Source organism: Grus americana, chromosome 9, assembly GCF_028858705.1.
Source record: "Grus americana isolate bGruAme1 chromosome 9, bGruAme1.mat, whole genome shotgun sequence".
NCBI classification, from domain to species: Eukaryota; Metazoa; Chordata; class Aves; order Gruiformes; family Gruidae; genus Grus; species Grus americana.
Genome location: NC_072860.1, coordinates 2608499 through 2628979, shown reverse-complemented (window position 1 = coordinate 2628979; position 20481 = coordinate 2608499). Strand labels below are relative to the sequence as shown.

General features: G+C 37.6%; 1 protein-coding gene across 2 annotated transcripts in view; it reads left to right on the top strand.

Annotated features, from left to right (window-relative positions):
* The window catches only part of STAG1 (stromal antigen 1), a 195369-nt gene that overhangs the window by 133502 nt on the left and 41386 nt on the right, over positions 1–20481 (top strand). For both annotated transcript variants that reach the window (XM_054836104.1, XM_054836105.1), the window contains exons 11-20: positions 1596–1694; positions 5953–6032; positions 8501–8608; positions 10828–10942; positions 12985–13102; positions 14250–14353; positions 17226–17318; positions 17445–17534; positions 17723–17926; positions 19818–19888. In XM_054836104.1, the coding sequence (XP_054692079.1) occupies positions 1596–1694; positions 5953–6032; positions 8501–8608; positions 10828–10942; positions 12985–13102; positions 14250–14353; positions 17226–17318; positions 17445–17534; positions 17723–17926; positions 19818–19888 (1082 nt within the window). The remainder of the gene's footprint in view (positions 1–1595; positions 1695–5952; positions 6033–8500; positions 8609–10827; positions 10943–12984; positions 13103–14249; positions 14354–17225; positions 17319–17444; positions 17535–17722; positions 17927–19817; positions 19889–20481) is intronic.

The following is a 20481-nucleotide window of genomic DNA, read 5'->3' as shown; positions in this document are numbered from 1 at the left end:
AAGAGATCCCTACAAGAGAGCATGAGTGCTCAGAGACTCCACACAGATGTAAAGAGATGATTTCTCAGGATCAATAGTTCTTCAAGGAAAAGTTCTTCTGAAAATCCTCCTTTCCTCTTCTGTCCTTCTTTTATCTTGTATTTCAATTTTTGAAATAGGTGGGAAGGAGGAAAGAAACTTAAAAATAAGGATTTTTAGCTTTTCATTTTTCATGTCAGTCTGAATGTTCTTTCAGTTTTTAGCTTGAGCAGTTTTTTTAAATACAGACGTGATTATAGAATAGACAGGCTCAGAAATTAAGCCCTCTGGGTATGGAGTTTTATTTATAAAGTTTAATAATTGGTATTAGTTCTTGAGCAGCTTAAAGCCTTAGACTTGGTAGTGTACTCACTGTTATAAAAGGAAGTTCACACTGCAGTGAACTCTACAGATTATATTTGAGCAGGTTTGTGTTTATAACCTTTTTGTTATCTACAAATATTTTTCAACAAGAATCCATAGTTTGACGAGACTATGCATTGAGCCGAGGTGTACATTTGCAGCCAGCCAGATGATGTGCATGCGCACAGGGGATCCAGCCCTTCTCTTTATCATTGATGATGATGATGATATAGGCAACAAACCTCAATCCATAGGCACCGTCTCGTGACACCCATGTTTCCTGCCCGCAGCCCAGCAGATCAAAGCAATCCCCATCTAAAAGCTGGGAATGAGCTGCTGCCACCAGAACAACTCAGACAGACAGACACAAGCTGCTCCTCTTCCCACGGGCTCCTCAGGCTGTGACTTAGATGCCTTGTTCTTGTGGCAGCAGCCTGCTCCCCACTGGAGGGTCTCTTGGGCCTTTGGCATCCATCGGCCTGTGCCTGTCCTGTGATGAGAGATGGGATGGAGAAAATTTCAGAATACTAAATCCAGCGTGTATTCCTTCTGTCCCTGGGAAAAGGAAAGACAGTGCTCAGAGATGGCTGAGTTTCTTGAGCGGGCTACACACAGGCCATGCTCGGTCATCGTGAACACTTTTGCGTTGGTTGTGAACATCAGATATCAGGCAGAAGTTACCTGTAGTCTCTTTCCTCAAAATAAATAGCCGCACTGCCTTCACCAAGATTTCTGTATTGACATTAAGGCAGCATGTTAATACTTGGAGAAGTAACTGGCAAGTCTGGATTCCCTAGATTAGAGAAATCGATATCTTTATGACAGAAAACAAAGTCTCAAAACTGCATCCCCTCCCATCCACCACAAGTGCTATTTTTGTTAATGTCGATACAACTTGAGATCATATGTCTTTATTTTGTATTTACTTGCTGCATTCTTTATCTTTTTGTGGCGTTACTTGAAAAGGAAACAGTAACAGACATTTAACTGATGGGATATGAAATTCTTTATATATGCAAATAGGGAGAAAATTTAATATTGTTTGTAGGCAGCTGCATGTGGTTTTTGGTTTTTAGCTGAATTGCAAATTGGCTTTGGTAACTCATTTGCATAAAATTTTAAATGTGCATTAAAGAAATTACAATATGATATTTAATATTCATGTACATTTGATTAGCGTATTCTATCAGCTAATCTTAGTGTGTTTTATTTAGCAAGGTGAAGTGAGGTTGAAGTGTTTGAAAGCTCTTCAGAGTCTGTATACCAACAGAGAGTTATTTCCAAAACTGGAGCTGTTCACTAATAGATTCAAGGTAAGAGGAAATACAATTTTTGGAAGGAGTACAGAAAATAAAAGTCTCATCTGTCTCATCCTGTTGCGGTCTTTGAGTCATGTATATTAAATGCAAAAATAAACTCATTTGTTTGCGACAAGACTTGTAACTGCAGTAGTAAAACTCTATTACTGAATGCTGAGATTAAGCCAAATTCATTTTACAGCGTTTATCTTGTAAGATTTGTCAGGCTTGGCCAGGATGATTATTTATCTGTTTGTATTATTGATAGTTCATATATTGTCATTATTCAATCTGCTTGTACTTACTTAATTTTAGATTTATTGAATTTTAAGGATGTGTACCGAGTGTTTCACACAATCTAAAATACACCTGAAATAAGAGCCTGTAAAATTGTTCTTAAGACAGCTTTTTAGCTGAATATGTGCTTGTGTTTGGAGGAAGATACACTTTGATCTGCACCACAATATTCTACTCAGTGAAATACTTTGCTGCAGAACGTTGTGCTTTTAGACAAACCCCTGAGCATGATTGTCCTGTTTAGGAGATAAATACTGGAGGAATATTTCATGGGTTTTTTACTAGCACAAACACGCTTTTTGCTTAATATCTTGATGAGAGCGTGGCTGTTAATTCACTTTGTGGCATGACTGCTTTATTTCACAAGTGAAATAAATCATGTTTATAGTACTGATGAGAAATTCTGTTTAGAAAAGAAGTGGAGATTTAAATACTCATAAATAACTACTGTGCATGAGACTTGAAAACTTCTCACTGTAGATTTTTATACTGCTTCACTGGTTTTGTCTGTCACTGCAGTTACTATTAACTCCTCCAGTTTGATCTAGGAAAGCACAAAATATAGAAAACTTTTCCTATCTGCCCTGTATGTAAATGATTCATAAGAACATAATAGTAATCAGCCTTTTACTGCATTCACTTGAGATGGAGAAAAAAAGATGCTTAAACTGCAGTAAAGTCTAGATATTAAGGAAGACTTCTTGTCGAAAATTATATAATAGAACAGACTCTTTGTTAATGATCTCCTTCATTTCAGATTTTTAAGGGCAAATGAAATAAATATCTGTCAGGAATGAAGTAGGTATAGTTGACTTTAAAGTAGGAGATAAAACTGCATCATTTTGTGAGATCACTTCAGGGCCTATATTCTCATTTTATAAAGTCAGTTTCTGGGACTGTTGCAGTAAAGACAAATTAGCTCTTGTGGAAGAGTACCTGGCAAACAGGTTCAGATCTCAGACTACTTCTGTAATGCCTCTGGTTTGTTTATCATCTCAGGACAACCAGAAATAGTAGTCTACTCTCCAGAAAAATGAACCCTCCAACTCTGCTGCTTTTCTTCCTCCATGTGTGCAGATTTACAGATTTGTTTATATTTGCCCCTTCTGTAATTTGATTTATTTTGAAATAGACCACTAAAATTCTCATGGTCTTTATATCTGCTTCTCTTTACTAGAAAATGTCCTGCCTGCTTCTCTCTTAGCTGCCTATAATTTTAAGAGAAAATGCTGCTTTGAGTCTGAACCACCAGCAAAACTTCTCAAGACAATAGGAGGCACTTTGAGAAATAGTTACTCAGTAATGTACTTTAAAAATTACAGGAACACGAAACCTCTAAATACTTCCCCTGGCTTTTTTCACAGCATAAACAATTTTCTTTGTTAGAAGAAGTCAGGTTAGCCTGTGTATTGCTTCTTGTTTTAGAATGGCACAAGGAATTTTCCTTTCTGTCATAAAGTTTCATAGGAAAGGGAACCCTGTTAGGAGTCCTTGTCTGTCCTCTGTTCCATTACAGCTGTTTTTACTAGAGAAATCTGTATCAGTATGAAATAAATTAGAGAAAAGGTGAGTTCAAAGCCTCTCTGAGCCTAGAGAACAGATATGTTTAACATGATGATTTACCAGTTTCATTTCCAGCCACATTAAGAGGACAAAAATCTGGCATTGCCCAAGCGCCTGCTCTGGGATTTACAGCTCTGCTGATGGGGATGCAGCCTTTGGCACCAGGATGGAGCAAAGTTTCAAATTAATGCCTTTCGAATGTGTGATACATTACTTAAATGTCTTGCCACCACAAACTACCACCACCCCCTGAAAAAATAATTGACCTAAATGCCATTTTCAGTTCTATGACTGCTTATTTATATTTCCTTATCAGATTTGAATCGACCTGCACAGTTCAGCTGGTATTCAGCTCAATCCATTCAAACTGTCAAGAGAAATCTCTCTAGAGATCTTCTAGCTGTATAAAGTATAAATTAATTTGTTCCAGAATGACTTGTACTGTGGTGTTAACATTTCACCACCTTCCAGATAGCAGTGACAAGGATCTGATAATGTCACTTCTCCAAAGGAAAGCTGTGTGTTCTTTCTAGCATTTGTTTGTGTTTCTAGGGGTTGGTGACAGGCTAGAAAATAAGCTTTGTCCATCAAAAAAAAATTTGTCCATTGAAGAGGAGCCTTTTGTTTTCCATCAAGATGTCCAGTCTGATACAAACATTAACTGAAGCCATATGGAAGAGATGTGAATTAGCTCTTTTGCAGGCAGTGCCAAAGTCAAGACACCAGCAGATTTAGACGCAGCTGTTTAATTTGTGTCCCTCATCCCCGACCCTTTGCAGGAGACTGTTGTCTCCACAGCCTGAGAGGCAAAAGGAGATAGCTTTGCTCTTCAGCCAGCCTTGCTCACAGCCTAATACATAATTGCAAACTGATCTTCGTAGTGAAAATTAATTATTTCAAGTTATAAATACAGGCATGTGAAATTCCACTGAAATTTGTAAGATCAGTATCTCTGGCTGTTCTTTCTCTTGATGATGTTGTTGTTAGTTGTTGTTCCTTGGCCAGGACCATAGGAAAAAATGACAGCAATTTTTTTGTCTTGTCCATATGCAGAATTTCCTGTTTGCAAAGTTATTTCACTGTTTGAGTCTCTTCATGGACTTCTCCCAGTCTCTAAAAGTGTCTAGATACAACAGTTAAATGCATCTAATGGTGACTGGCAGAGGTGCATTCAGTCGTAGTGACACAAAGTATCTCTGCAGACCTGGTTTTATGAAGAAGTAACACTTGAGACAGCCACAATGCATTCTTTGCTTGCTATTTCTAAATTTCAATATTGAAATAAGCATCAGTTGCTTGATATTCACCTTCAGCCTTTAAATGCCTGGAATAGTAGAGAAAAGAGGTGAATACCTTTATTTTGTCCTGATTTGTCATTGATGACTTTCTCTGTTGTTTCCTAACACTTCCCTTGTTTCATTTCCAGTCCCTGACTTCTATTTTTTCACATCCCAAAATGTTATATAGTACCTAGTCCTTCCTGAAGCAGGTCAAGCCAGAGAAATCAAGTTTTATTTTCAGATGGCCCAATTTCTTTTCATTAACTTGATCAGTCAAGCAAAGAACATCAAGACATATTGCATTTTTATGGATGGATAGAAATTCTCCCCAGATGGGGAGGACAACATACACTAATCACATCTATTTTTGGTTGCCAGTAAGCAAACTGAAACTAAGGAGAAAGAAACCCTTAGGAGACTTCTTATAACTACAGGGTCCTTAGAAGTTATAAAATCATTGCATTAGATTGGAAAGTGGTGTGCTTGTCTCCACTAGAAAGTATAGAAAAATACAAAGCCAAACCACGGAATTTCCCCCTTTCCTGTGGAAGGTCTGTAGTGTAATTCTTGAGATCAGTTTCAGCCTTAAGATGTAGCCAGGTATAGAGGCCACAACTTTATAGTCAATATGCAGATGCAGGTATTCAGGTGTGATTTTCTTCGTGGTATTTCCAAATATGCGTATATGCAGCATTCATTGCTTTAAAATTGCTTGTTTTCAGAGGGATGAAGCCGGGCAATTTTTCTGCTGTCATCCAACCCAAGTACATTCCTTTACAGGAAAGAGCTGTTAAATAAGACCAGTGCAGAACGGTGCTTCGACTCCAAAGTCTGCTTGCTTGTTTCCTGGAAAACATACGAGGATAAGGACTTTGTTAATCACTTGTTCTCATTCCTGTGTGCTTGTCTATTGTTCCATTGTGCATATAGCACACAGCTTCCTAAGATGTACGTTAAATGGTTGAATAATATTAAAGGGCTTTAAGGTATTAATTAAAAGGGCTTTTATAATATTAAAGTGTCTAGTTGAAAGATCTTTCTCCCAAAGAGTATTTACTTTGTAATCTGTAGAATTCTTCATCTGATAGCTGTTTGCGTGTTTCTGTTTTGTCACTAATAAAATTCCTTTCCAGGATCGCATTGTATCAATGACACTTGATAAGGAATATGATGTCGCTGTGGAAGCTATTCGATTAGTCACGCTAATACTTCAGTGAGTATTTTTCAAAACCAGTACATACCCTTTGAAAGTTACCCAAGCCAGTAATATTTAATTTACTTGGTTTCTTTACTTGTGTAATGAAGTGCATCTGTTACTTTACACTTAGTATGAAGTTGAATTGAATATGTAATAATGTGGTCATGAAGCTAAACTAAGATATTCCATCCAATGGAAATACAGTAGGCAAAGTATAAAAATATATTGATGAGACTATTGGGGCATCCATTGTTGTGGAAGAATGCCAAACGGCTTTTATACCTTTTGCCAAGGGCAAAATGATTGTCCTCCCCCAAACAAGTATCCGTGGGTTACATTTGCTATAAATAACTCTAGCAGTAACTAAGCAAAGAGCCAGTGTTAGGAGATTGGATTACCTGACACAGCTGAAAGTCATCAGGTAAATAAGCTGACAGGAGAAAGACGCTAGCTTCAACACCCATGTTTGGGTTACGTGGAGGTGGCAGTGGTAGCCTGCCATTTTAAACACTTGGCCATGCAGGAGGAGACGTGCTTCCAGGCCCCCAACGTTTTCTTACAGAGGTGCAGTGGCTTCCCTGAGGGAAAGATCCAGTCCAGAGACTACCCCACGTGCTGAGTGTTTGAACCAGCCTGTCCACAGCAGCCTCGGGAGTGTGCTGCTGGGGGAGCGCTGCTAAGCTTTTGTTATATATTCAGTAAAACCTATGCTAAAGAAAGACTATTTTACAAACAGATGCATAGAATTTCTGCATCATAGTTTATACCCAATGCCTCCACTTTGAAGAATGTTTTTGGACATGCGGAATTTAGATGAAAGATTAGACTAGCTTTTCCTCTTAGTAAAGAAGTCTGGAGGGTTTTTTTTTTTTAAATTTATGGGTCACTGCTTTACAGATATTAGACTTGTAATATTAGGAAGAAAGGAAATCTTGTATCTACTGTCATATTTTTAAAGCAAATATAACAATCATGATCACATCTGTTCCCTGCATTATTAGCAATGTTTGGGAACACAGTAAGATTTTAGGTCACAAATTAGACAGTGCAGCTTTTTTTTTCCTGTCCTGTTTTCTTTTTGGTTGCATGATGAAAACAGGTAAGTGCATTTAGCACCAGAAGAACATGGGTCACATTGAACAGCACAGGGCAAGATTCTGGCAGGTGGGGAACTCCAAAAAGATGAACAATCATGATGGGGAATGACCAATTAAAAATTATTTGTTGTATGAAGCCAAATGTTTTATAGAGTCCTGATACATAAATGTTTCTGATGAATGGTGACTAAACAAGGAGGGAAGTAATATTCCTGTATGCGACAGTGGTGATATTTTGATGTCATTGATGGAATATAACTGTTCCATGGCTCATAGCATTTTTCAAGAATACTGCTGAAAAATGGAAGTTTTTCTGAGTTTCAGAAAACTCACACACAAAATCTACCTTGAGCTCAGAAACTACAGAAGCCCCAACTATGTATTTTACCCAAGACAGGGGTAAAAGGTGGCTTGTTCTTGTCATAAATAATCATAGAAAATAAACTTTTCATCATCTTTCATCCAGCACAGCAGGATATGATCAGATTCAGTTCCTTGATGTTGAAAATGAAGTCTTTATCTAGTCAGCACAGTAACTGCTGTAAAAGTGATAGACAATTTATTGTATCAGCATTATCGTAATTCCAAATGCACACCATGATTCAATCCTGAAGTGATTATGTGTTCGTTTGATTGGTGGACACACAGTGCTAGTTCTGTCTCTCCGCTTTGTGGCACAATCTGGTTTAGTTTTCTGCTGCTCATATCCAGAGCATTCCTGCGCCTTCTCCCATTGCTGAGGCAGTTTTATCCACCTTTCAGCAGCTGGAATTGGGAATATTCCTTCCTACTTACCAGGCCAGCAGGGAGGCACGTCCTGCCTTGCAGCATGGGTTTTCATGTGAAAAGGCTTAACTTCTGATTTAAAAGCAGGCCAGGAAGCTGAAGCAGGCTTTCCCAGTCGCAGATTTGAATACTTCAAAAATTAAAAGCTTTGAAACCAAACAGACATTGCTATAGAAGTAAATCAGTTTAAGCACGCAATTACATTTTCCTCATGTAATGTTCTAGGTTTTTAATTTAATAATGTTTGATAATGAGTGTTTGGCATCTTGCAACATGTGTATTGCAGTTAGTGTGAGGGTCTAATAATTAAGCAGGGCAAGATTTGTAACTAGTGATGACTTTTTTTTCATATTTTATATATATACATAGATATAGATACAACTGGGAGGAGGAAATCAGACAAACTCTCAGTCTTACAGGCCCTTTAATTATCTCTGTATTTGGAAATTGAACCAAAGATCCTTGAAGTCAGTCTTCAACCATTTAGGATTTCGTATGAAGGAAATTAGTCTTGTAGCTGCCAAAAGTAAGTTATGGAAGGTGAAGGGATTGAAATGAAACATTTGTTTTAGTTCAGGTGTTACTTTCTGACTCTTTCAGTGGAAGTGAAGAAGCTCTGTCAAATGAAGACTGTGAGAATGTTTATCACTTGGTGTATTCAGCACACCGGCCTGTTGCAGTAGCGGCTGGAGAATTCCTACACAAAAAGTAAGTTATTAGTTGCCTTGGAATAAGACCAGATTTGTGAATGCTTCCTAGTAGAGGTAAGATCAAAAGGCAAAGAAGCAATAGGGTGAAATATCCCAATTTAGCAAATCAGGTATTTAAAATACAGACTTATTCTCTTGTTCGGATTCCAGACCTAAAGACTTGAGGAAACTGAATTTGCATTTTCCTTGCTCTAGAATTCAGATAACTTTTCCTAACTCCTCAAGGGCTAAATATACAAAGGCTGCACGAACCTCTAAGGTTGGTTTAAATCCTGCAGCTCTTGCTGAATTACTGTTGTGATCTAGGGCCTATACATCCCTGATAGGCAGCCAGCATTTTTATAAAGGTTTAAACCAGTTTATTTCAAAATTGTGAACTTGAGAGGTTTTTATGTAGTAATAATGAAGAAATTTGTTTCTAAACTCATTGACTTCCCCTAAAAATACATTACACTGTGGTTACATCTTTCACGTACCCACTATGCCAAAGGAAATGAGCTAGCTTTTCCATGGATGTGAATCATAGCCCATCAGTAACTGTGACCAGGACATTGCCACATCATAGTAGTTAACCTTTTCATTTTAGTGTTTGCAGTTAAAAGTCTTTTAGCAGTAATTATATTTTTCCCCTCATGGGTTGTGACATTAGAGTTCTTTAATAAAGTATTTATATCAGAATCCAGGTTATCTAATTTTTCACGCCAAGATACACGATAGAAAAAAATTATAAAAACTCAGTTTTCCTTTACCAATGTTCTAGTTTTCTCTTTTATTAGTGATTTAGAAGTCCACATTGTAATTTAATTAATTGTAATAAGCTTTCATTGGCAGATTTCCGGAATTCCATCTTCATGGTCAGGCATTATCTGTTTCAAGGAATTAATTTACAAAATTCAGTTACATTGACTTTCCTACATGACAGGTTATAGGAAAGGGTTATGTTCTTTTTAGAAATACATACCAAAATTCCTTTGTTAATCAACATGTGACAAAATAATTTTGAAAAATCCCTTGAAGGTAAATGAAGACATATCTGGACCTTATTGCACCTAGTGTAAAAACAAAACTTTATCCTAACTTTACTTACAGTGAGATACAGAATGCTATAAATGTGTCTCAAGGTAAACAGCATTGAGAGAAGATAGTCCCATTCCTAACACTCGTTTTCTCTTGGTTTCTGCTAACACATAAGAGCTGGTGCTCCATTTAAATAAGTTGGAATGTGTTTGAGGTTGGATTTTATACATTTAAACATTACTCACTTTCTACGTGTAAGCTAGTCATGAGACTTTCTCTCTGTAGTTAGCAAAGGAAAGCAAATAATAGAGAGGATCACGGACTCAACCCCGAGGTGCGTGTTTTAAGGTATTTCAGCACCTGCAGAGGTGCTCATTTCTTATCGAAGATAAGCAGGGGGAAGAGGTGATGTCTTTCACTAAAATACGCTTGTATGTAACTCATCCTCCTCTTTTCAATGAATTATAGTAGTGAAGTCAGAATACTGTGGTTCACATAACTAATTTGCTTTGTGACTGTGGTTTCACTGTAAAAGCAAGGAACAGTTTTCAAACTTGTCAAAGTAAAACCATAATTGCTGTAACTGTAATGTAGATGCATCTGGGATCTCTTTAAGTAAGCAAATTTGAGTGTTGGAGAGTTGTTTGGAATTAGCCGTGCATCAGGGAACTCAATGCAGAAAGCATTGTTTACCTGAAAAAAACCCCAAATAATTGACTGGTAGCTTGCTTTGTTCTTTAGTCTGCTACTGGTACCTGAGCTTGGTTGTTTCATGGGACGTCAAGTTTGTTTGTACCATATCCCAGTCAGCGTGACCACAGTGAAGGTACAACCTTCGTTCTTAAGGCACTGGTGGAATAAGTGCTGCCACCATCGTAAGGCTTGATAAGTTAAAAATGCAAAACTATACAAAATATGCAAATATATTAAACTGTGCAAAATTTTGCAATAAAAATATGTTGTGGAGAGCTTTTTCCTGTGTGAAATTCTTCCAGCCCTGTGAACTTGAAGACTCTGAAGATAAATTCATCTCTTCAGACAGGCAGAGGTCATGCCCTCTTTCCCTTGAAAGAAATAGCTTGAGATACTTTCAGTACGTTTTATGAACAAATTACTATATCAGGAATGAATGCTCATCATGTTATTGCAGAAATGAGATTTGTTTTGATAAACATGATAGCTCCTTTTGCTTATTTTTAGACTGTTCAGCAGACATGATCCCCAAGCTGAAGAGGCTCTAGCAAAGAGAAGGGGGCGAAATAGTCCAAATGGAAACCTTATTAGAATGTTGGTTCTTTTCTTTCTTGAAAGTGAGGTAAAAAATTCATTTTTAACCTTTACATGTTTAATAAAACCTGGAACTTAAGCAGTGATTTATCAACATACAGTAACAAGTTGTCCTTCTTTTTTTCCCCCTTCATAACTTCAGAAATACTGTGTGCCTTTTACCCTGCCCCCCTTTCCTTGTCCATCAAACAAATTCAACTCAAATGTTCTTCATGGTTTATTTTGCTCTTGCATGTCCCCACTATACTCAGTACTGCACTGCTGGTAGTATGGTGGCTACCATGATTCCTTGCTACGTAGAAATGTAACTGGTTCTTTTTTTAAGATAACCGTGTAAGGAGTATAGCTCTGCAGTTACTCTTTATAGAGTAAAATCATTGGAACCAGAAAGGAACAAAAATCACATAATACCTCAAATTATGATTAGAATCATAGAGTAATTCAGAGTAGAAAGGACCTGAGGGACATTAGCTCAAAGCAGAGTCAGCTGTGAGATTAGATGAGGTTTTCAGGGCTTTATGCAGTTGCATATTGAGAGCATTGGAGGATGGAGACTGCACGCATACGTACAATGACATGAAGTGTTTGATGAACACAGTCAGGAGGGGATTGTGCCCATAGTTAGGTCTATAGAGATAGCACATAGGGGAAATTTCATGGTGGACATACTAATAGTAATTTAGGTGGGGAATGGGAGTGGAGTGGAGGAGAACTTCAGAAGATAAACTATCAGGTACAGGGTGCTCTGAAGATAGACAGGAGAAAGGTTTAAAAATGATACGTTTGATTTGGTAATAAATAGGTGGCAAAGGAAGACTGAAAGAAATGACAGAAATGCGTCTCCACAGAAAGGAGGAAAATAGATTTTGCGTAAAAAGCAAAAGCAAAAGTATTGCAATCGAGTATTTTAATTGTTATGAAGCCTTGAACAAGAGTCTTGACTGTGAGAGAAAAACATAAAAAGAAACACAGAGTTGCTGAGAAGGAAGGATAACATTTAGGTACAGTGCTAATGTTAACGGTTTTTTAGAAACAACTTATAGACCTACAAGTTAAGTCTGGATGTATTGTCACTACCTGTGTGAGCCTTCAACCTGCTATCTGAATGTATTTTTAGTTCCAGCTTCTTAAAAACTTAGGTTGTAATAAATCATTGTGTTTTCTGGTGAAAATAGCTTAAATCTGAGGGTATGTGGTTGGGAGTTACCTAGCATTAAGCTTGTCTGTCCTTCTGAGGAGAAAAGAAACTCAGCTCTGCCATGATCAGCAAAGTGCCTTCCCATGTGCTGCTCCCCAAGACACCTTCTCTCTCAGGGGCAGTTTTTGCTATTGCTGGTTTTGAGAGAGCTGTTAGAAACAGAAGAGTAGAATATTATGACTCCTGTTAGTTTTAATAGTTAGAGAATTGGGATTTTCCATCTGCATAGGACTAGAAGTAAGCACTGCAATCTGAGAGGGTGCATTCAGAAGAGGAACGAGGTGAAGCTGTGACAAGCATCAGTAAGCTCTGTGAGACATTTTGCCCAAAGCTGTCAGAAGAGTAGGTAAATGTACTGACACCACCTTCCCTACACTCTTGGGTGTTTTCCAGTTAACAAGCAAATCAGATCTGCATTTTGTGCTTGTTACTTTTTGATAATGGTTAAAGAACAGTTTACAAAACTGTAGAAGCCTGTGGATTATTTTTCTTACAACAGTTGTGTTAATTCACATTAAAACATTTTTTGCAGTTAAAGTTACTGGTAATTCTATACACTCTGAAATAGGATTTCTGCTACTGTCTTCTGAGCATGAGGCAGCATGTATGAGAAATAAATGCCTGTTCAAAATGAATATATTACAACCCTCTCTTAGTCTCATGTCTCACCATCTTTCTTTTTTATAATGCAGTAAGAAAGTGAGGAAAGGTAAGTTTATGGCTTCTACGTCAAAACTCTGAGAAAGATTTTTTTTTTTATTTATTTTTTTTTTTCCCCACAAACAAGCTGCTTTATGGAAAAGAAGCTCAATTTTTTTTTTATTCCATTTTCCATTAAAACATGGAACTGATGGTTGCTTTGGATTTTCTAGTTGCATGAACATGCAGCCTATTTGGTGGACAGTTTGTGGGAGAGCTCTCAAGAACTGTTGAAAGACTGGGAATGTATGACAGAATTGCTCTTGGAGGAACCAGTCCAAGGAGAGGAAGGTATTTGTTCAACCTCTATACTTTACTGATGTCACACAATATTGGTGATTATTCCTTAAAAAGGTGTTTCGCTGTGGATGATAGAGGTATTTATGTTGTGGTTTGTTTAGAAAGCATATTTGAAGAAGATTTTAGTTTAATCCATTTTTAATGCACTTTGCTTCAAAACCAGCATTTTTGTACTCTGTTCTTCATTTTGTGAAGCCTGATGTACTGTGGTTCCCTAATATTATAGGCTAGGACGACTTCTTGTCTGAATGTTTAAATGACTGGTGTATACACGAACATTTCAATAAATTAAGTAGCTAATACAATTTTGAATAAACAAGCATTCCAAATGGTGTTAAATAAATACGGGTTTTTTCCAGACAATGTTAAAAACCTAATGAATTCTCAAGAGGAAAAAAAAAGGGGGATTCTTTCGCCATTAGTTTTGAATCTCCTTTGGCTAATAATCTGTGTGCACATGGTAGCCAGTGAGGTTGGTGGCAAAGAGTTCCTAACCATAATGAGTGTCATTCAAGATCCTTTATAATCCCCCGGGATTCTCCTGCTTCAAAGACTTTCGCAGGGTTTAGGTGGTTGAAAAACCGACGTACTTACCGCTTCCTAGTGCGATGTGCTGATCATCTCAGTATTTCAAAATTGGAGCTTTTGGTATCCACCTGCTACGGTTGTAGTATTTATACAGTAATTTCCTAAGGAAATTAGGCACTTTGGTTCTTTGTTTCTGCATAGCCTAGTGGGCTTTGATCCTCTAGGTGTGACCAGAAGTATTTCCCAAAGAACAGAAATAATATTTTGTGATGGGGAGAATATTTTATAAGGAAGTGACAGTGAACAGTCAGTTGCTTTCTGTCCTCCATGACGCTCTTTATTTTGTAGATCTTTGTTATATTCCCCTTCATTCATCCTTTTTCCAGACTGCATTTCTCTGGACTTCTTTCAGTTCTGCTGCAGTATCCATTTTGAGATGATGTGAATGGTAATTCAAAGAGCAAGCAAGAAAGCCTTGGTTTTATAAATGGGACAAAATAACATTTTCTGTGTTGTTCTCTATTCTACAACTGCATTCACAGCTTTGTTGTCTTTAAGATGTCTTGCACACACATCAGAACTTATGTTACTTGTTCTTTTCCCTCCATAGCAATGTCCGACCGGCAGGAGAGTGCTCTTATTGAGTTGATGGTGTGTACAATCAGACAAGCTGCTGAAGCACATCCTCCAGTAGGCAGAGGCACTGGCAAGAGAGTAAGTGGTACTGCAGTAGGTTGCTCGGACCTGTGTGTGTAACTATAGTAACATAAAATATTTGTCTACAGTGCCACATTTTAACACTTTTTAAATTATATTTTTATAATTGGTGTTTCCTGTTTCACGTGAACATTTTTGAAGAAAAATAGTAGAAATTCTATTTCTAGACATGTTTGGGTTTTTGTTTTGTTTTGGATTTTGCATTGCCAAGTAAAGTAATATAAATTTACAGCATGAAAATATTTTTCTTCTGTGATTTTTTTAGACGTTCTTTTTATCGTACCCCTGGCTTACACTTAAAATGTACCCACATATATGGCCCTTAATGTTAAGTCTAGATTAGAATTGTAAGTGCAGAGTTCAGGGGCAGAACAAGATTACCAGTGAGCGTCTTCCATAAAAAGGAGTGTGCTGCTGATATGGACGTAAAATTTACAGAAGCCGAGGGTTTGTGCAGTTCCCATCTCTGGCAGTTTTCAAGACCTGACTGGACAAAGCCCTGAGCATCCTGGTCTGACCCCTGAGCTGGCTCTGCTTTGAGCGGGAGGAGTGGGACTGGGACCAACCTGAATACATCTGTGGGTTTATGTATCCATCCTCTTCTGCCTCTTCCACTGAGTGCCCTAAAAATTTAAGAATTTGACATTCTGTCCATATTGCAATCTAGCTGCCTCCTCATTTATTTTATAGTGACTGTTTGGGGATCAGTGGAGTTCCATCCTAAGGCTGGGTATGCACTTTTAAGCATTTCAGTATAAGTCATAAGGTCAGGGTGATCAACACGCTTTCAGCTGTGTTCTCCATAAGTACAGCATCCGTGTTCCAAAAGAGTCTCAGCTTCCCCAACATATTTTCTTCATTTTTGGTAGTCCCCCTCTTATTTAGGTTAGACTGAAATGAAATAAACCCATGTGAACGTGTGGTGCTTCTGTTAGGTTCTTTTCTGAATAGTCGTAACTAGTTTATTAATGAAAGCCAGAGTTAATGAAGGTGAAATCTAGAGATAGACTTAGCGTTCTTTATTGCTGAACTAAAATGCAGTTGCTTAGCTTCTTAATTTTTATGTGCCAAAACCAGGCTAGCCTCATGTCCAGAAACAGCATCCCAGGAAAAGGTCCAAGAAACCATCAGTTCAAACATGTTTTATGTGTGTTAATGCATAAAGCATATTCTAAGACATTCCTAATTTATTAAAACATTTCAGGGGTGGGGGAGGGGGAAATCTACAAAAGCACTTACTCAGGTTTACACAAACACGTATCATCCTGTGTTACCAAAACCGTATTGTCAGCACAACTTAACTGTGTTTTGTCTCTAGCTGCAAATAATTCTAGCAGACTTCAAATTTAACAAAAATTTGATGTTTGGAGCACCAAATAATGTCACTGTTAGCTTTCCAAGTATTTTTGTCTATCTCAAGAGATCTACAGTTCAGTTGACTGAAGTTCAGCAAATTGCTTAGTCTTACATTTTCAGTGTCTGTGGTTCTTCAAAGCTAAAGAAAATACTTCAGTAAAACAAATTTCACCTTCTGAAGGATGATCAAAAGAGCCTCAAGATCATCCTAGGGACCCAGATTAATTAATAGCACCACTGAATTAGCAATATTTGGTCACCAGAATATGACTGGGTTGTTAGAGGGTGGGAGCCTGACGTGCTGGCTGCATTTGTGTCACCCTCCGATGAGCCAGTGGCTTTTGCAGGCATGGGTGGTGCTGCCCCCCGAGTTGGGGCAGGAATTGCGGTTGCTGCTGTATGTATCCAGCTGTCTGCCGTATACTATGGAAGTGGTTTCTTACCCTGGTTACAAAACTGTTCCTCTTCACTTCCGTGGTTGTTTTGGATTCCTGCTGAGACAGTAGGCTACCTGTCATCCAAGCACATGTTTTGTTTCCAGCTGTTCCTCCTCACTTACAGAGAGATGTAGGTATGACATTTAGCTTTTGCTTCTTTTCAGTTAGATCATGAGTTGTGGGATGGTAACTGCAGGGATCTCTGACTTGTCAGTAGAGGTTTGTCATGTTCTCATGATCTCGCTAGCATATTCTCTGAGTTGAAATGGGAGCAGATTTCTAATTATGCACTCACCTTCTTGTGAAATAGTTTCTTCTCTGACTTTAGCTTGTAACCCTTATTGTGCAGTCTGGCAGCTTTGCTATACATAAATCATTAGCTAACTTGAATATTTTATTACCATTATTTGTTTTCAAAAGAATTCTCTCCTTTTCTGAAGCCAAGAAGCCAGATCTAAGCTTTTATGAAGCATGCTGTTTTGATTATTGTCTCTGTATTCACTGTTTCAAGGTGGTTTTGCTATGACAGCATTAGTAGCTTCAGTACATCTGTCACTGAAATTTGTAAATGAGTTCTGTGAACTTGGAATTATGTTCTCACTGAGAATTACATTCCAGTTTAGAGATGAGGCCATGAATCTGCTAATGAAAATCACTGTCACAGTGTGGTTTGATTTTGGTTTTCTTAATTATACTTCAGTTCGCCCTGAGGTCTTATATTAACACTTTGTTTAATGTGCAAAAGCCAGAGCTCAATTCGCTTGGAAGCAATAGCAAAACTTCCACTAACTTGGGTTATATTTGAATTTCAGTCCTAAAAAAATGTTGATGTGTTGAGACAATATCACGCTGGATGATGTGATATCTTCCTTTTCAATCACGGCTTCTTAGGACACATGGTCCTCCCATTTAATCACTCTTCAGTCCAAATGTGTTTGAGTTTTTTATTCCCTCCTCTTTTGATCTATTAAAAATACACTTGCATGGATTTTTGTTTGTAATACAAATTTTAGAAAAATTAATGAATGCTACATACAGAAATTGTATTTACTTTAGTTACGTTTGATCACTTGCAGGTCTTGACAGCGAAAGAAAGAAAAACTCAGATAGATGACAGGAATAAATTGACTGAGCATTTCATTATTGCACTTCCTATGTTGCTATCCAAGGTACATTTTTCAACAAAACAAACCTCTTGCTGGTATTTACAACTGTCTTTAAACTTCTTCATGCTGTAGTGTGGGTGGGTTTTTTTCACTTCACTATTTTTTTGTTTTGTTTCAATTATGTTCTAGTACTCCGCTGATGCCGAGAAGGTTGCAAATCTCCTGCAAATCCCTCAGTATTTTGACCTGGAAATCTATAGCACGGGCAGAATGGAAAAGGTATAGTACCTTGGGTGAGAAGTCTGGTTACTTTCAAGTATCTGATTACTATTCTAGTCATGCAGTACTGTGCCTTCGTTTGGCATATTAGTAATCTAACCTTGATTTGGTGTATTCTTTGAATGACTTTTTCTTTGAGTTTCATTGTTCAGGTAAGGTGAAAGCTGAACTTCTTTTCTGATCTACAGCATCTCGATGCCTTACTGAAACAGATTAAGTTTGTTGTGGAAAAACATGTGGAATCGGATGTTCTCGAAGCCTGCAGCAAAACCTACAGCATACTCTGTAGTGAAGAATATACAATCCAGAACCGAGTTGACATAGCCCACAGCCAACTTATTGATGAATTTGTGGATCGATTCAACCATTCTGTAGAGGATCTGCTGCAAGAGGTTTGTTTTCTTAAAATGAATTTAGTTAACTACCTAAAATATGCTATGGTAAACTGCAGAAAAACATTCTTACCAAGTCATGAAATTATCCATCTGAAGATGTAGTGCAGTAGCAACTATTTCATAATTACTTGGGGCTGTGTCTCCACGTAGAAGATCCTTTGTACTAGCCATTAAGCCTGCAAAGCATTGATGCTATAAAACAAAGATCACGGGACAATCCTGCTTCTGAAAATTTAGTCTAGTATTTAAACAGTCCACATAAGAAATTAAATGGATGAATGGGTGAAAGCTGATGAAAAATGCAGAGAAAGGTGCATTTACATTAATGCTTGTGGTGATTCCAGTAGTCCCAAATGGATATGCAGGCAGCAGCATCAAGATTGGATTATGTCTTGAATGGAAGAGAGGATTTAGTAAAATATTTATAATGGCATATTGAAAGAGCTCTGGAAAGAATGAAATAAAGATACAGGTCTGAAACCTGGAGGTACCTGGGATTTACTTGTAAGAATTTATGCTTCAAAATGCATAAGACAGAATACATTAAATAAGAATGGAAACCTTACTCATTTTTTCTTGCTTTCCATCAATTTAACTTTGTGTAGCACTGCTTAATTTGTTGTAATTCTCATGCTTCTCAAACATAACTTAAGGGCTGCATAGATCTTTTTCTTCACTTCTAGTCATGCACTGCACTGTAGCAGATACATCTAATTTTTTATGTACGTTTATAGAAAGTTAAGCTACAGTCTATTTTAGAATTGCATATGAAAGAAAATAAGCTTTATTCTGTCTTTAAGTAACATGCCACATACAGGCATACTGTACATATGCCATGTCACATTGCAGAGTAAATAAAGTTTGTCTGTTGCTGTAGGAATGAGTAAAAAAGGCAGTGCATGCAGGAAGCAGGCACTCCACAACCCCAGAGGAGTTAGTGCACCACTGTATAGTCTTTGATACAATACATTTACTCTGCTGTCTACCTGTCTGCCATTTTATATGTGCTTTCTCAGAAACTTCTGAGTGGAACTTGAAACGACCTTCCAGAATTTGTGCTACATCTCTGCCCATCTGTGTGTGACAAGGGAAGGCTGTTAGGCTTTTAGATGGGGGGGAAGATCAAAATGAAATGGAGAAGAATTGTTGGAAGTGGGTTTCCTGTTTCAGAAAGTTGCTGGAAGAAATTAAGTTTTAGAAGTACCTTATTTCCACTTGTTTCACTAAAAGCATTTGCTGTTCAGTTTGCATAAAATATTACGATAATGATATTTTAAAATACCAGAAAGAAAAAAATAAATGTAAATGAAAAGTTTCCCTAGATTTGTAAAATCTAAATTTAAAAAACAAAAAAACCCCACCCCACCCCAAAGTCAGTCTGTACAGATAATGTGATTTTCATGTGTTACAGTGTGTAACACAGTGAACAGCAATGAAGGACAGGAGAAGAAAGGAATTGTCCCACTGATCATTTTAGAAAAGTTGCTGTTGACATCTGCAGGTTTCTGGCATGGAGCAAGGCAAGCGCTTGGCTTTATTCTTGTAGGACGTTCATCAGCTGATGGTTAAACTGCAGTTCAGTTCTTTTTGTAAAATAAGGTAGAGCTCAGCTTTTATTCTTGGGAATGATTTCTCCTGCTAGAGGATACAAGTTTAAGTATTGACACTGTGATACTGCTGAATATTCTCAGATGATCTTGCTTATTTCCTAGTGCCATGTGGCGGTTATTTAAATATTCTTATTATAGAAGCTAGATAAAAGTCATTAGAAAATTTGGAGTCAGCTTTGGTGTGAACATAAACCCTCAAAGAAATCTGCTCCTCCCCGTGCAGTAATGTACTCTGCTGGATTGCTGAACTCTCTTAATGGTTTTCCTTTCATTTGCAGGGAGAAGAAGCTGATGATGATGACATATACAATGTGCTCTCCACATTAAAGAGGTTAACCTCTTTTCACAAGTATGTGATTTATTTTTTTTCCCCTCAAAAATCTACTATGTTAATTTTATCATTTCAGCAAGTATCAGTTGATGTCTGGTGTTAAGAAATGAGAAAATACATGGCCTGAAATATGAAATAGAGATTGAATGAGTAGTGGTATTTGTCAGTATAACTGTTTGGATTAATCTGGCTCCTTGCTTAGTTAATGCCATTACTTTTACAGATTTGGTTTGCAAGTGACATACCACCCCTTGCACTAAATGCTTTTACTCCTACAAGTGTCTTACTAAAAACCACACTCCCCTGCATGACCGGCAGTCAATGCACAAGGGACACTTCTTACCTCTGGTACCAGCGGATGCAGGCTAAATCTGGGCTTTGAGCCTCAGCTTAGGAGAGCCCTGGAGGAAGCTGTTTCTCCCAGTTTCTCAATGCGTTTGGGGTATTGTCCTCAAAATTATAGAAATAAGTAGTAGTCATAATAATAATACTAATAGTTAATGATGAGAGTCTAGAAGATGTGTCCTCTTTCTGCAGAAATGCCAGGAATAGTTTCTAGTTGAATTACTGGCAAAGTCTAACTGTGTGGATTGCACAGAAACTCCTTCACT